The 17497-nt window shown below is 38.7% G+C and overlaps 1 protein-coding gene across 1 annotated transcript; it reads right to left on the bottom strand.

Annotated features, from left to right (window-relative positions):
- Positions 1-4498: 4498 nt before the first annotated feature.
- Positions 4499-5515, bottom strand: LOC130934335 (uncharacterized). The gene has a single exon (XM_057863914.1). The coding sequence runs from the start codon at positions 5513-5515 to the stop codon at positions 4499-4501; it is 1017 nt and encodes a 338-aa protein (XP_057719897.1).
- Between the last annotated feature and the right edge of the window lie 11982 nt (positions 5516-17497).

Raw genomic sequence — 17497 nt, 5'->3', positions numbered from 1 at the left:
TTCCCTTTTTCTTATTAGGATCTTGTTATTTAGTTAGCCTTTTATGGGGTGTGTTCAAAGCATAGGATTCATGACAGATAGTTGTCTTCCCACCTTGTTGGTGAACCAACTTAGCTAACTTATGATTACACCACAAACTTAGGAACTCACTCCATAATATGAACTCCACTCTGGTCCTTTATAAAACACTCATTCTCTTTTCATTTGATTAAAAGGGACAAGCATACAATTAAGTGAGAAAAAGATGCAGTGACATTCAGACTAGCAAACATAGACCGAAGTTGTGAGAAACTTAAAAACAGAATTGAAAACAAAATTCAAACTATCATGGAAGCATGTTCTATTTCACACAAGACCTTCCTTATTTAAAGCATAGAAAAAGATGGACCAAAGAAGGAACTCCACCACCTTTTACTCATGTGGATGCCCATGCTCCCCTCCTTGTTTGTCTTCTTTTTGTCCTCTTGCATTTTCTCGTATCCGTGCCAATCTTGCTTGCTTCCAATCCTCAAGTGCCTTCTTCACTGATTCATGACTCTCTTCCACCCTTTGTCTTTCTTCTCGTGCTAATTCATCCTTCACTTCTTCATACCTTGCGATTCCCGGATGCAACATAGGCAGCTGTCCTACTAAGTATCTGAGCCTGGCTTGAGTGTTTATACGATGCCCAGTCTCGCTCATGTAAACTCCTTCTGCGAATGCCCTTTGCTCGTCCAATAGTTATGCTTGTTCTATTTGTTTTCGATGCATCTCATGTATGTGTGCACCTTGATGTGCTTGGATGTTGATTAGCTTCTGGATGGATTCTTGTTGTTCATTTTGCCTTTGTTCTATCCTGTGGAAGGTTTCACTCCATTGTTGTCCTTTACTCAGTTGCTGCTCCATCATTTGCTTTTGCCACTCCCCTTGTTGAGTCATCCATCTTGATAGTGATTCCTCTTGTTGCCCCATCATCTGCAGTTGAAGCTCTTTCTGTGCTCATTGGCTTTCCAAATATTGTCTAGATAGGCTATCAATGGCTTCCTGTAGTTGGTGCATATCCAAAGTGACTGGTGCTTGCCCCTCTAGGACTTGTCCTTCTACTACTTGAGGGGCTGGCCTCTTCCTTTGCTTCCGTTGAGGCAGGGGAGATGTGGCAACATGCATCCGTCGAACGGTTATTGGAATGCCTTCTTTTATCCACACGGGGTCCTCATCTTCAAACACCACCCCAGCTTTGTTGCATAGTCGGTAAATAGTGTTGGGGTAACCCAACTTTCCTCTTGAGTCGCTTTTCTCTGCCATCTTTCTAATGCCTGCGGCTATAAGTTCATAAACCTTGATCTCTCCTCCTTTGAGTATACAGTGCACCATTGTGGCTCTCTTGAGGTTCACCTTCCGAGTTGTTCCCTGCTGGGAGGATAGATCTCCTTACTATTTCGAACCACCCCTTTGCTTCCGAAGTGAGGTCTCCTCTTTTGATGAACCTTGGTCTCCTATCCGCATATCTTTCCCAGTCAGTGCCTGGTACACAAATATCTTGCACAATCTGGTCATAATTGGGGCTGTTGTCCATTCTTGAATGATAACTCTCTTCTTCGAACGGTATGGACCGTAGCTTTAATGCCCTCATGATACTCATGGGACTGAAATCTACTGTCTTTCCCCTTACAAAGCTTGTATAGGACTCATCTGCCTTATCATATCGGACCGCATTTGCATAGAATTCTCTTATAAGATTAGCATTTACCTTAACAACCGGATCAGTAAGGAGCTCCCATCTTCTCTTTTCTACCGTCTTTGTGATCTCTGGGCACTCAGTTTTTCTGACTTGAAATCCAAGTTCATAAATTATTTCCTTATCAACCATCCATCCGTACTGCAACGCATGGTGAAAGCTTCTAAATTTCTTTTCATTATACGGGCGTTGCTCCATAGGTTCCTTTCCTTTTCTTCTCTTAGAGCTTAGAGATGCCATAATTGGGAGTTAATGTGTGAAGGTGGTGAAGTTTGTAGACAGATAATGATTATTAGCGAGGTTGAAATAGAGTGGGAAAGGGTATTTTTTATGCTGAGTTCCGAAAAGGAGAAGCACAAAATAGGGGAATTTGGAATGTGAAAGGGGTATGGAGGGAGAACTACTTATATAGGGAAATGGTGGGCAAAATGAAGGGTTTGGATAGATGTTGTGAGTGTAAGATGGACGGATGGGGTTTAGCATGGAGAAAAGACAAGGATCATCAACTTTATGAAGAATTTTGTCCGGTCTTCAATGGTCTCCTCCTTTTCAATGTTGCATGGCAACATTTTCCAATGCATCCCCCCTTGAGGCACGTGTGTAGTACCCTCCTTTTGTGGTGTCCAAACCTTCCTCATTTAATTGTCCAATCAATCCCCTTCAATGCTCCTTTACTTTTTTCTATAAAATAAAATAAAGAAAAACTAATATTATTGAAAAAGCTAAACTTTTCGGCAAGAGTAATAAGGAAAACATTAGATGGCTTATTCATGAATACCAACTAACTAACTAACTGTTTATCCTTATATGCACCTTAGTGGCACCATGGGTGACACTGGTGGACGAAATTATGATCATCAATGTTGTACTCTTTGTTGTTGTATGGAATGATTATAATGGCTCTTTGCTATGTGTGGACACAACTCCGTTCAACTAACCAGCAAGTGTACTGGGTCGTCCAAGTAATAAACCTTACGTGAGTAAGGGTCGATTCCACAGAGATTGTTGGTATGAAGCAAGCTATGGTCATCTTGTAAATCTCAGTCAGGCGGATAGTAATCGATTATGGATTTTTGAAAATTAATAATAAATAATAAACATAAAATAAAGATAAAGTTACTCATGTAATCCAATGATGGGAATTTCAAATAGGTGTATGGAGATGCTGTGCTCCTCCTGAATCTCTGCTTTCCTACTACTTTTATCCAATTTTATCACTCCCTTCTATGGCAAGCTGTATGTAGGGCATCACCGTTGTCAATGGCTACATCCCATCCTCTCAGTGAAAAAGGTCCAAATGCTCTGTCACAGCACGGCTAATCATCTGTCGGTTCTCAATCAGGTTGGAATAGAATCCCTTGATTCTTTTGCGTCTGTCACTAACGCCCAGCCTTCAGGAGTTTGAAGCTCGTCACAGTCATTCAATCTCGGAATCCTACTCGGAATACCACAGACAAGGTTAGACTTTCCGGATTCCCATAAATGCCGCCATCAATTCTAGCTTATACCACGAAGATTCTGATTAAGGAATCCAAGAGATATGCGCCCGGTCTAAGGTAGAACGGAAGTGGTTGTCAATCACACGTGTTCATAGGTGAGAATGATGATGAGTGTCACGGATCATCACATTCATCAAGTTGAAGTGCAACGAATATCTTAGAATAGGAATAATTCGAATTGGATAGAAAATAATAGTAATTGCATTGAAACTTGAGGTACAGCAGCGCTCCACACCCTTAATCTATGGTGTGTAGAAACTCCACCGTTGAAAATACATAAGTGAAAGGTTCAGGCATGGCCAAATGGCCAGCCCCCAAAAACGTGATCAATATTCTCCTAAGATGAAGAATAAAACAAAACTGAGACCAAAGATTTCTAATACAATAGTAAATTATCCTATTTATACTAGACTAGCTACTAGGGTTTACAGAAGTAAGTAATTGATGCATAAATCCACTTCCGGGGCCCACTTGGTGTGTGTTTGGGCTGAGCTTGATCTATCCACGAGCTGAGGCTTCTTTTGGAGTTGAACGCCAAGTTGTAACGTGTTTTGGGCGTTCAACTCCGGGTCGTGACGTGTTTCTGGCGTTTTACTCTAGACAGCAACATGAAACTGGCGTTGAGCGCCAGTTTACGTCGTCAATTCCCGAATAAAGTATGGACTATTATATATTTCTGGAAAGCTCTGGATGTCTACTTTCCAACGCCGTTAAGAGCGCGCCATTTGGAGTTCTGTAGCTCCAGAAAATCTATTTCGAGTGCAGGGAGGTCAGATTCCAACAGCATCAGCAGTCCTTTGTCAGCCTCCTATCAGAGTTTTGCTCAAGTCCCTCAATTTCAGCCAGAAATTACCTGAAATCACAGAAAAATACACAAACTCATAGTAAAGTTCAGAAATGTGAATTTAACATAAAAACTAATGAAAACATCCCTAAAAGTAGCTTGAACTTACTAAAAACTACCTAAAAACAATGCCAAAAAGCGTATAAATTATCCACTCATCAGACACCAAACTTAGTTTGTAGCAATGTGATGAAAAGGTTCTGTTCAAGGCTCCAAGAATAGCATGATCTAAATTGCATTCATGCTCTCTTGGTATGTCTTGAACACCAAACTTGTTCTTCACTATATACTGCATAATAAGGATTTCACCAAGTGTTTGTCAAGGTTGGTTTGGAACTCATGAATATTGAATTATTCACTATTCTAAAAGCATATAAAACATGGGTTGCCTCCCATGAAGCGCTTCTTTAGCGTCACTAGCTTGACATTTTTCCTTTATCAGGGAGGTTGATAGTGCTTCAAGTCTTCTCCTCTGGCAGTAGACCTATATCCAGTGGTTGTATCAATGATCTCTACATGTTCCAAGGAGAGAACTCTATTGATAGTGAAGACCTTAGGTAACTGAGATGGTACAGTGGGGAGATTTGGGGGGATATCTGGGAAGTAAGCTGAGATCACTTTATCCCCTGGAGAGAAGTCCTCGGTAGGAATCTTCTTGTTCCTCCACCTCCTTGGTACCTTCTTCTTTGTTCCTTGTGATGTTGTCTTACTCTTTGTGACCTCCTCCTCTAAGGAAATGTGGTTACTGATCTCATATGATTCTGGTGGTTTAGGTTCCTCCTGCTTTTCTTTGAGCTGTGGCAATTGCTGTTTGCTTTGTTCCTCAATTAAGGGAGTTCCCAGATGTGATGGTAGTGCTTCAGTGCTTGTTTCTTCCTTCAGTATCTCACTGTGATCTTTCCTTGGTTCTTTGTTCTCTTGATCTATTTTTTTTGAACGTTTGAAAACATTGAAAGTGAGCTGTTCATCATGGATCCTCGGAATTAGCTCCCCTCGCTCCACATTTATGAGTGCTCTGGCTGTAGCTAGGAATGGTATTCCCAATATGATTGGGTGAGTGTGACTCTCTTCCATGTACAATATGACAAAGTCTGTTGGGAGGAAGTATTTCCCAACATTTACCAACATGTTTTCCACCACTCCTATTGCTTGTTTTTTAGTTTTGTCAGCCAGCCTGATGACTACATCTGTGGGCATTATCTCATTGATCTGCAGCCTCTTCATAAGGGATAAGGGAATTAAGTTGATGCTTGCTCCCAAATCGCAGAGTCCTTTATCAAACATGGTTTCTCCTATGGCACAGGGAATGTAGAAACTCCCTGGGTCCTTTCTTTTTGTAGGCAACTTTGGTTGAATGAGAGCACTGCATTCCTTATTCATCACTATAGTTTGGCCTCCCTTGAGTGAGCTTTTCCTAGGAAGTAGCTCTTTCATATACTTGATGTATGCCGGCATTTGTTGGAGGGTCTTGATGAATCGTATGTTTACATGGAGGGATGCAAACAAATCAAGAAACCTTGAGTATATTCTCTTCTCCACAACACCATTGAGTAATTGGGGGAAGGGTGCATAGAGTCTCAGCAACTCTTGTTGTGAGATTTTGGGTTCTTAGTGATCTTTTTCCTGCTTCTCTGCTGAGGTATCTTCAAGTTGTCTGACAGCTTGTTTGGCACTTCTTTGGTCCCTTGATCACTTATAGTGACCATCTTGCAATCCTCCCATCTTACTTTCTTTGTTTCTCCTCTCGGATTTTTCTCCGTATCACTTGGGAATCCATCTGTAGGTTTGGGAATGTGCTCAGAGAGATAACCTACTTGAGATTCCAACCTTTGGATGGTGTCTCCCTGGTTCTTAAAGTTGGCTCGCACTTCCTCCTTGAACACCTTGTTGTCTTGAATCTCTTTGCATATGTCCTTCAGTAAGTTCTCAATCCTTGAGAGTCTATCATCAGAAGGTGATGGTGAGTTGAGATTGGAGGGATGAGAGTGGTTAGGTTGGCCTTGGTATAGGTGTTGAGAGGGGTTGTTATGTGAGTGTTGATATGGTCTAGGTGTGGCATGTTGGTGAGCTATGTTGCTGGGATTTGGACGTGTTTGATCTTGGCCTTGGTCTTGTTGGTTTTCCCATCCAAAGTTGGGGTGATTTCTCCATCCAGAGTTGTAAGTTTTGGAGTATGGATCATGGACTTGTCTAGGTGAGGTTCCCACATAGTTGGCTTGCTCCCAGTCACCTTCTTCTCCTATGTTTACTCCTTCTTAAGTTGGTGATGAGGTGATGGCTGCCGCAACTTAGTTCTCTTCCACCTTCTTGGTAAGATCTGCTAGCTGCTTGGTGATCATCTTGTTTTGGGCTAACAGTGCATCCATGTGGTTCAGCTCCATTACTCCTCTAGTGTTACTTCTTTCAGAGGCATAGTAGTAGTCATTCTCAGCAACTGTTTCAATTACATCTATGGCTTCTTCAATGGTTTTCTTCTTGTTTAAAGATCCTCCTGATGAATGATCCACAGCCTTCTTTGACTCATAGGAAAGACCTTCATAGAAGATGTGAAGTTGAACCCACTCATTAAACATCTCTGGTGGACATCTCCTTGTTAGGTCTTTGAACCTTTCCCAAGCTTCATAAAGTGTCTCCCCATCTTGCTGTCTGAACATCTGCACTTCAGTTCTCAGCCTATTGATCCTTTGAAGGGGGTAAAACCTTGCCAAAAACTTGTTCACTACCTCCTCCCAATTCGTCAAGCTCTCCTTTGGAAAGGATTCAAGCCACTTTGATGCCTTGTCCCTTAGTGAAAAGGGGAACAAGAGCAACTTATAGACATCGGGGAGGACTCCATTGGACTTTACCGTATCGCAAATCCTCAAGAAGGTGGTCAAGTGTTGGTTAGGGTCTTCTTGAGCACCTCCTCCAAATGAGCAATTATTTTGCACCAAAGTAATGAGCTGAGGTTTTAGCTCGAAATTGTTGGCATGTATGGTGGGTTTCTGAATGCTGCTCCCACAGTTTCCAAGATTAGGATTGATATAGGATCCTAAGACCCTCCTTTCATGCCCAGCCCAGTTTGCATGGTCTTCTCTGGCATGATTATGAGCTTCTTCTTCATGATTGTTCTCCAAATTCTCTTCCATGTTGGGTTCGAAGTACTCTTCCTCTTCTTCAGCACCTACTACTCTTTTTCCTCTTGCTTCCCTCCTTAATCTAAGGAATATCCTCTCAGATTCAGAATCAAAGGAAGTTGAAACCCCGCTTCTTCTCCCTGTCATACAATCAACAAGGCACAAGCAAGGAAATAAATGCAGAAACTATTCTTGTAAAAAAAATGCTGTTAGTGTGAGTGATGCCATATATCAAATAGTTAGTGGGTGAGTGAAAAAGATTATAAACAACTGGAATAAAGGGGTAAAGGGATGGGAAGAAAAAAACCGAAACTGAAAGTAAATTGCTCAAACAGAAATTTAAATCAGCAAAATAAAAAAAATGCTCAATCTAGTTATCCTCCAACTTAATCATTGTTGATACAAAATCAATCCCCGGCAACGGCGCCATAAACTTGATGCACGGAAAACTTGTCTCTCAACAAATTTCCTTCGGCAAGTGTACGGAATTGTCGTCAAGTAAAAACTCACTATAGAGTAAGGTCGAATCCCACAGAGATTAATTGATCAAACAACTTTAATTAGAAAAATGTTCTAGTTGAGCGAACCAGAATTTGATTTGAGACTTGCAGAAAATTAAACTGCAGAAAAGTAAATAGCAGAAAAAGTAAATGCTAGAAATAAAGAGCTGAATGTAAATGGCAGAAAATAAATTGCAGAATCTTAAATGGGAACGGGGAAATGCTCATAAAAGTAAATGACAGAAATTAAAGAGAATGGGTAAGATTAGAAATGGGGAGTTCATTGGGCTTAGGAGATGTTGTATTCTCCAGATCAAATTCATTTTCATCTCTTCCTCAATCAATGCATTCATTGATCTCCTTGGCAATCTTAAGTGATCGAATTCTAATTCCTTGGTAATCCAATCTCTCAAATCTTGATCAATAGCCAATTCCTTGGTCAATTGCTCATGAGAAGAGATAAAGTATGGTCACTGATTATACCACATGCATTCCCAAATCAAGTATTGGTAGGATTATAGTCACATATCCATCCTAACCCAATTTGATCCAGCATGAGAAAGCATTTCTAGCATGATCTCTTCATTCCTCTTCCAAGGTTCCGAAGAGATCCAAGTATGAATAGTTTCTTTTCCAAGATAACTACCCAATTGGATGAAGATTGAAAGCTTTCTAGTAAAATCAAGAGAAAAGATAGAAGAAGAAGAATGAAAACTAATATTGATCCATCAAATTGCAGCAGAGCTCCCTAACCCAATGAAATGGGTTTAGTTGTTCATAGCTCTGGAAATTGAAAACAAAGATGGAGAATACATCATTAAAGTAAAACTAGAAGTTACAGAGAAAGTAAAAATACAGAGAGTAGTTCTATTCCCAAAGCTCCTAAAGTTTCCCCCAAAGAAAAAAAAAACTCCTATCTAATTCAAAGCTACTCCTATATATACTACTCTGCTGATCTTCTAGTTGGCTCTTCAAATCTTGGGTGTGGGCCTTTGAATTTTGATTTTGAAGCAGTTATCCTCTTTATTGGGCTTAGCTTTGCTTGCAGAGAAAAAAGGTGAAGTAGGCAGGGACTTTGGCTTAGGACGTTAGTGGTGTCAACGTTAAGTGAAAGTGTGGGTTCGAGAACGTTAGTGACCATCACCTTTTTCACTAACGTTCCTAACCCAAATATGATCACGTTGACTTCAACGTTAGTGGCACTAACGTGACCACTAACGTTGCCTCTTGGTCCTTCGCATACGTTATTGGGACTTACCTTTCCCAATAACGTGGTGAGTCACCCCTTCTCCTTACGTTAGAGTCCACGTTAACTAGGTTAACGTGACTTCTAACGTAGTAATGCCAATTCTTCGAGAACGTTAGTGACACTTACCTTTGTCACTAACGTTTCAATGTGCCCCTACTTCCCACGTTAGAGTCCACGTTAACTAAGTTAACGTGGCTTCTAACGTAGTTATGTTAGCCATCTCCAACGTTAGTGACAAAGGTGAATGTCACTGACGTTGGCTCATCATCTCTTTATCCACGTTAGCTTCCACATTAACAAAGTTAGCGTGGGAGTTAACGTTGCTCATGGTGGCTCTTGGTGGTTCACCCCAACGTTAGTGACAAAGGTAAGTGTCACTAACGTTGGCGATCAATTGCTCTCTCCACGTTAGCTTCCACGTTAACTAAGTTAACGTGGGAGTTAACGTGGCTTATGGAGGCTTGGCCAATGTTAGTGACAAAGGTGAATGTCACTAACCTTGGCTTCTCTTTTGTTTCTTAACGTTAGAGTCCACGTTAACTAAGTTAACGTGGCAACTAACGTGGCCAATTATGAGCTTGGTCCAACGTTATTGACAAAGGAGAGTGTCACTAACGTTGGCCTTATTGTCTTCTTCCACGTTAGAGTTCACGTTAACTTAGTTAACATGACTCTTAACGTGGGCTATGATGGCTTCGAGGACGTTATTGGTGATTACCTTTCTCACTAATTTTGCAAGCTAGCTCCCATTCCACGTTAGAGGTCACGTTAGTTAGACTAACGTGACTGCTAACGTGGTTCTTCTTTGCTTCCTTTGTCCTGAAATCAAGCAGCAAAGTGCATCAAAGTTCTAGTCCAAGTCATGAGACATGCATCATCCAATTTGTCATACAATTCATGCAAAATTCTCATGAAATCATGTAAAGTGCACAATGTATGCTTGAAACAAGATGTAAGTGAATATTTACCCAAAACTAGCTTATTTCTTATGAAAATACATGAAACTACCCTAAAAACAGTAAAGAAAGGTCAGTGAAACTGGCCAAAATGCCCTGGAATCACTTTACCCTAGCCCCATTACAACCATATGAAGTTCTCATGATAATTGCGTTCATGCATCACTTATTGTTGATTGTTATATGAAAAGCAATTTCTTGAAAGCATGATTAGAAGAGACTTGAGTGATTGAAACCCTAAATACAGAGTGTATACACACCTAGTGAGGGTTCAGTTACTCAACTCTATGTTTCCATGCCTCTTATCATGCATTCTTGCAAGTTGCTTCGCTTTAATGAGTTGGATCAATTCCTTAGATTTTAGTGGCAGCGGATTATTCCCATGCTTTGCCCTAATTGTCTATACTCTTGGGAATTTGATTGTTTAGTTTCACCAATTTCATACAGATACTATAGATAGATATATAGGTATAGATAGTATATACATACTTGCATGCATATAGATAGATGCATTTAATAAGTTGGATACCCCTTTTCTATGTGTGCGTACGCACAGGTTAATTTCCAGCCAAGTGTGCGGACGCACACATCTGTGCGTCTGCACAGGTCCCTGCACGTGATTGCATTAATGAAACACGTGCTGCACGTATTTTGGGGGCTTTTGGCCTATTTTGGAAGGCTAAATTGCTGAATTGAAGTGCTATATAAGGGGAAAATCAACACATATGAAAGAAGCTCACTTTACATGAGGTTTTAGTTTAGTTCTTCTTAGTATTAGGAAGCTTCCATAGGAGTAGGAGTAGGAGTAGTGTAGCATTGCTCTCTTAGGGTTTATGCAATTTCAATTGTAGCATTTTATAGCAAGCTTTAATTTTGGATGTTGATCAACTCTTTTGTAAGTACTCTTAATTTCCTCTTTAATTACATTGTCTTTATTTTCATTTCCTTTTGGTTCAAATGCTTTGTTTATAGTTGCAATTTTGAGTTCTTGAAGTTTTGATTGATGAATTTACTATTTCATGCTTCCTCTATGTTTGATTGCTTGTTTATCGTTGATATTATTGATAGTTGGGTATAGTTTTATAATTTTCCTTGCAATTTTCCATACTTTACTTTTATGCACACAAGGTGTTTGTGAAAATGCCAACTTTAGATTTTGAGTAGATTTTTACACATTGACTTGTGGTTTGAGTTCCTAGGATACTAGAGTCATAATGTCCGATATTTAGTGGTAATTCTTGGGTAGTTAGTTGACTCTTGTTTCCATTGACGCTAGCCTTTTATCAACTAGTTTGGTGAGTTGGCTAGGACTTATAGATTAAGGTCACTTATGCTTGCTTGACTTACTCCTCGATGGTTGGGGTTAACTAGGCGAGACTAACTCATGATAATTACCATAGTTGTGGTTATGGCAATGATAGGATTCCTTGGATCCTCATTCCTAAGTCAAGGTCTCTTTTATGCATTAATTCACAATTTTGCTCATTTCTTAGTTCTTTGATTTCTTAGTTCTTTTAATCTTCAATTTCTTGCTTGAAAATCCCTTTTTGCATTAACAACCAAGGAAGTAACACTTCAATTGCGTCATAGGGAGAATGACCCAGGAGTCTAAATACTCTCGGTTTATATTGTGTTTTGAAATTTGACATTTGATTAAGAGAGTTCATTGTTGGTTTAGACTATACTACCAACGAATTGATTCTTACTTTTGATCGATTCTAAACCAGCGAACGCTCTCTTACCAATGACATAGTCATGTATCTTGATTCAGTTTCTTAGTGCAATGCAGTCTACATCCAGTCTCTATCACAACGTTGATAAAATTTTTACTATCTTTCCAAGTATTACATACACCAATTTCCAAGAACTCAATGATGCGGAATTTTGAAGTCCGCAACTAACCGGCAAGTGCACCAAGTCATATCAAGTAATACTTAAGGTTAGTGAGGATCGATCTCACAAGGATTGATAAACCACAATTTTATGGTTTATTTTGGGTTGAATTGAGTGGATTTTGTCAACTCTTCTCATACTTATCTATATAATTTACATGCTTTTAAGATTCCTTCCTAATTTTGCGGTATGATTGAAAACATACTTCCTAAGCCTTTAAATTACAAATTTTTAATCCTCTCTTATTACCATTTGATGCCGTGATGTGTTTGTTGAGTGATCTCAGGGTTATATTGCTAGAATGGCATGGAAGATGGAAGGGAAGCATGCTAAAGAGGAAGGAACACAAGAAAATGAAGTTTGGAGCAACTGATCCTGACGCATACGCATGGCTGACACGTACGCATGACCAGGTGCAGCAAGATGGCGCGTACGTGTAGCTGACACGTACGCGTGGCTGACGCGTACGCATGGCGAGTGTCACGTGCCTCATTAAAGAGAAAACGTTGGGGGCGATTCCTAAGCTGATTTTTTGCCTAGATTCGAGCCCAATTTGAGGATAAGAGGCTGCAAGTGAAAGAGAATATGGGAATCACACACACACTTTAGTTTTAGTTTTAGTTTGAATTATAGAGAGAGAAACTTTCACTTCTCTCTAGGTTTTAGGTTCTCAATTCAATTTCACTTGGATCTTTTGGTTAGATCTGTGTTAATTCTAATTTCAGATTGATTTAATTTGTAGTTTTCCTCCTCTAATTTCGTTTGTGCTCTTGTTATTCTAGTTATTTTGGATCTTGAATTTGGATCTTGTTGAGATTGATTTCTATTAATGCATTGAGGAATTTCATGTTCATTGTTGTTAATTGCTTTGTTATTGTTAGTTGTTTGTAGTGAATAGCTTTAATTTGAATTGCTTTCTCAATTTTATAATGTCGTTTATTCTTGCTCACCAAGTGTTTGAGGAAATGTCACTTACGGCTATGGAGTAGATTTTTGCTCTTGGCTTGGGGGTTGAGCAATTGGAGACTCTTGAATTGGCAAAGTCTTTTGTTGATTGATAATTCGAAGTTGCTAGTTGACTTGAATGCAACTAAAGCTAGTCTTTCATTAGGATTTGACTAGGACGTGTGGATTAGAGTCAATTGCCCCCCCCATTGACTTTCCTTCATAGTTAGAGGTTAACTAAGTGGAGCAATAGAAAATTCTTGTCACAATTGATGATGATAATGAGGATAGGAATTCCAATTCTCGCCCCTAGCCAAGGTTATTTTTCCTTGTTAGCTTGATCTTTTAGCTTCCTTATTTCGATTGCTAGTTGTTCATTACATTGATTTCTAGTTGTTTACTTTTCTTGCACTCAACTCCAAACATCCCCAAGGAACCCCTAACCAATAATATGCACACTTCCCTACAACTCCTAGGAAAAATGACCCAGAATTTCACTCCCGGTTATTGATTTTATTGTTGTGACACACTTTCTAACTTTGACTAGAGGATATATTGTTGGCTTAGACTATGCTACAATGGAATTCTCTTAGTAAATTTTATACCGACATTTATCCTCGCGTTAAGGATTGATGAATTGAGTAACAATAGTTGAATGATTCCTTAGTCAGGCAAGCAGAAAATGATTATTTTGAGGGTTCAAAAGCATTAAATAGTTATTCAGAGAGTAAAGATTGCAAACAATGAGAATTGAAGTGAAATATATGTGAGAAGGAAGTTAAGGTATCAGAGATGTTTACTGTTTTAGATTAAATTTTTTTACTAACTATTTTAATCATGCAAGATTTATTTCATGGCAAACTGTCAGTGACTAAACCCTAATGTCTTAGTGATTTAGGCTCCTCTAACCTAGCTAACCGCCAATGTCTTGGTCACTTAATTTTGATTAGAGGGTTAAGTTCAATTCTAGTTTATGGCCACAAAAACTCTAATTACCAAGAGCTAAGAGGATTATATGTCACGTATCCCGATTAGTTCAAGTAATTAATAATTTAGGAAGAATTTACTTTTAAGCTGTTGTTCAGGTGAGATATCTCTCTCGAGAGTCACAAGAATGCATATAGAATAAGGGTCATTCTTCCGATCCACCCAGATTCATAAAATGAAGAACGAAAGTAATCTTTGAAAATGAATCAATACATTAATTAAAATAGAAAAATAATAGTCTTAATACATCAAAATAAACAGAGCTTCTAACATTAACCGAGAAGGTTTAGTGGCTCATGATTTAGAGAGAAAATAGGGTTCAAAAAATGTGAAAGTGCGGAAGTGAGAAGTCCCCCTTAAAGGGTGAATCTTTTCCCTTTTATATCCAACCTAATTTGATTTGAGACTAAAATAAAATAATAAATTCTAAAACTAGAAGATTTTGTTTGTAAATAAAAATAACTAAAATAAAAGATAAAACAATAATTAAAAGCTAAATCCAACTAAAGATGCTCCAAAAGTGAGGTGAGGTCCGGATTGCCTGGCGCTAAATGCCAGCTTTGGCATCTAGCGCCCTTGAGGGCAGAACGCTCCTTGTGGATTCTGAATTGTTGGCGCTAAACGCTAGCTGGGCGTTTAGTGCCCTTGAGGGACAGCTCCAATTCTTCTCTTTCTTGCAGAAAATTCTGCCAAAATTGTTCCAATTTCACCTGAAATAATTAAAATACCAAAACAGCTCATAAGTAGCATCCAAAGAGGATATTTAAAACTAAAATATCCAAAAACTCAATAAATTCTAACTTAAAATGAGCAAAAAATAGGATAAAGATGCTTACACATCACAACACCAAACATGAACTGTTGCTTGTCCTCAAGCAACTAAAAACAACATAGGATTGAGAAGAGAAATTGTACGAGACTTGAGTATTCACTTAAGCTCATATCCAATCACTGAATGGGGCTAATGACACTATAATTTTGAATAGGTTTAGCATCTCACTATCCTTTGAAGTTCAGAAATATTGATATTTTTCAGAATTAGAACTTGGATGATATTATGGATTCTCTCTCTTGAAGCTCTAATTAATTATTGAACATAGCTTTTTCTTACATTTTCTTTGGTATTTTGCACCTTGAGCCTAGCCGTGACTCTTAGTATTTTGTCCTCAAGCTTAACTTGGCACAAAAACACCACAAACACTTGGTTGGCGAACTCTTTGAGTTCTACTTCTTTTTTTTTAATTGCTCCCAGTCAGAGGTGCTCAGAGCCTTTGGCATACTCTGCAATTGCACTTGGTCTCGACTCTTAGTGCTCAGTCTCAAGGGTTACTTGACACATTCCCACCATAAGCATATGGTTAGGAAAATAACTCTTTGAACTTTTAATCATGTTTGACCTTCCTAAACATTGATGCTCAGAGCCTTGGACCTTTTCCCTTTTTTTTCTTTTTCTTTTTGATACGTAAATATTTTATACCCTTTTTCCCCTCATTTTCTAGTTATTTTTTATTATATTTTATTAAGTTTTATTATATTTTAGTGAAAAAATTCTCTTTCAATGATACTTTGAGTTGTTTTGGTATTTTTATGATTTCAGGTAAAATTCAGGCAAATTTGGCAGAGTTTTGTGCAAAAACAAAGAAAAGATAGTAGATGCTATCAACCCTAACCTCCTTGTATTCCAACGAGCATAACTTGAGCTACATCGGTCCAATTGACTTGGTCTCAACAGCGTTGGAAAGCCAACTTCCAAAGCTTACCAAAGAGATATAGTAGTCTATACTTTTCTTTTGAAATCACTGCCAAATCTAGTGCTAAATGCAAAGCCTGGCGTTTAGCACCCAAGCGGGACAGAACCAGCACCAGAACTTTCTCCTGCCGGCGTGAAACGCTAGAAAAATGCCAGGAAGGGGCCAAATACGGGTGAAACTCACCCAAGAGAGCATCTATAATGGGATTTAGCTTTTAATTCTTTATCATATTTTAGTTATTTTTATTTACAAACAAAATCTTTTAGGTTTAGAATTCAATATTTTATTTTCAAATCAAAAGATTTGATTTGATTTTGTTTTGATTTAGTTTGAATTTGAATTCTAGGTTTAGTCTTAGAGCTTTTTACTATAAATAGGGGACTTCCTTCCTCCCCACACGTATCATTAGACGGAATTAAGGTTAGGAGCTCTGTTTAATTCTATGGATTAAGATCATCATTCTTCTATTTTAATTTATGTTTGATTCAATTCTAAGGATTATTTTCGATCTTAATCTTATGAACTGGGTGGAACGAGAGTATGACCCTTTTCTACATGAGTTCTTGTGATTCTCGAGAGATTTATCTCGCTTGAGCTACAGCTTGAAAACATTCCTCTTAGACGGCTAATTACACAAACCGATGGGCATAAGCAACATTTATTCATCCGGTTTGGGGTGATTAGGGCCTTCGTGGTATAAACTAGTTTTCAAAACTTCACCCTCTAATTTGAGTTAAGTGATCACGAGAGTGGCGGTTGATGAAGGTTAGAGGAGGCTAAATCACTAAGAGATTAGGGTTTATACATTTATGGTTTGCCATAGAATGAATCATTCATTGTTAAAATAGTTGGTAAGACATTATAATACCGAAAGATAAACATCTCCGAAGCCTTAATTGCTTTCTCATTCTATTTTCACACCAAACTGTTTATTGCTTTCTGTATTTCCCTTTCTTATTGTTTATACGTTTTCAACAATCAAAACCCTTTTTTCTGATTCGCCTGACTAAGTCCAACAAGATAACTATTATTTGCTCAGTCTGACAATCCTCATGGGATCGACCCTTACTCACTTGTGGTATTACTTGGATGACCCAGTCCACTTACTGGTTAAGCTGTGGGAAATTCGATTTCCCGCACCACTTTTGCTATTTGTTTTGCTTCAATGATCGATTTCTCACTGAGTTTTGGAGAATCTATAATATTTTTCTAAGTTCCTGTACCTCAAGAATCAACATTCTTAACTTCACTATCAAATATGTACTATTCAGTTCATACATTCAGAATCATAATTAATACCACCACATCAAAGTAACCAGAATAACTCATAATATATAACTCAAGTCTCATGCATTTTTCTACTTCTTTTCTTTTTCTTTTGATTTTTCAAACTCAGTGAGCAATATATGAAATATTTTTCAAAATAAACATAAAATATCAAAATAGATAACTAAACTAGAAAGCAATAAAATACTACTACTAATCATACAAAGGCTTTTAGACAGAAAATGGGAGATAAGATAAAGCACTGAAAAATAGAAAATAGAATAATCAGAAGATAATAAACCCCAATCACCTCAGTCATGGTGGTTGCTGCTCCCTCACGAGAATCCTCTCTGGCGCTTTAGGTCATCCAAGGCGTGCTTCTGCCTCTGCCGCTTCTCTACTAGATGATGGAGTAGGGCAGAATGGTCCTGATGCTCAATCCTCAGCTGATCAACAGAAGATGTTAGCTCCTCAATGGATGTAGTCAACTGATCCCAGTAGTCGTGAGGAGGGAAATAGAATCTCTGAGGGATCTCAAACTGCTCCTACTGAGGAGGGAGAACAAGCTCCTGTGGAGGTTCTTGTCCAAGCTCCCTAGCATGCTCCATACCTTCCTAGTGATAGATCTATCAACATCAATAGGGGTATCTCCATCAATATAGACTCGGGCATCCTCACATAGGCAGAAGATGAGGTGAGGGAAGGCCAATCTAGCAGAGGGGGAGGCCTTCTGAGGGATTGTATGGTGTACCTCTAGCTCATTACCTAGCATGA

The sequence above is a fragment of the Arachis stenosperma genome, chromosome 6 (genome assembly GCF_014773155.1).
Source record: "Arachis stenosperma cultivar V10309 chromosome 6, arast.V10309.gnm1.PFL2, whole genome shotgun sequence".
NCBI lineage: Eukaryota > Viridiplantae > Streptophyta > Magnoliopsida > Fabales > Fabaceae > Arachis > Arachis stenosperma.
The sequence above is the reverse complement of the archived record's forward strand: the minus strand, read 5'-3'. Positions and strand labels throughout refer to the sequence as shown.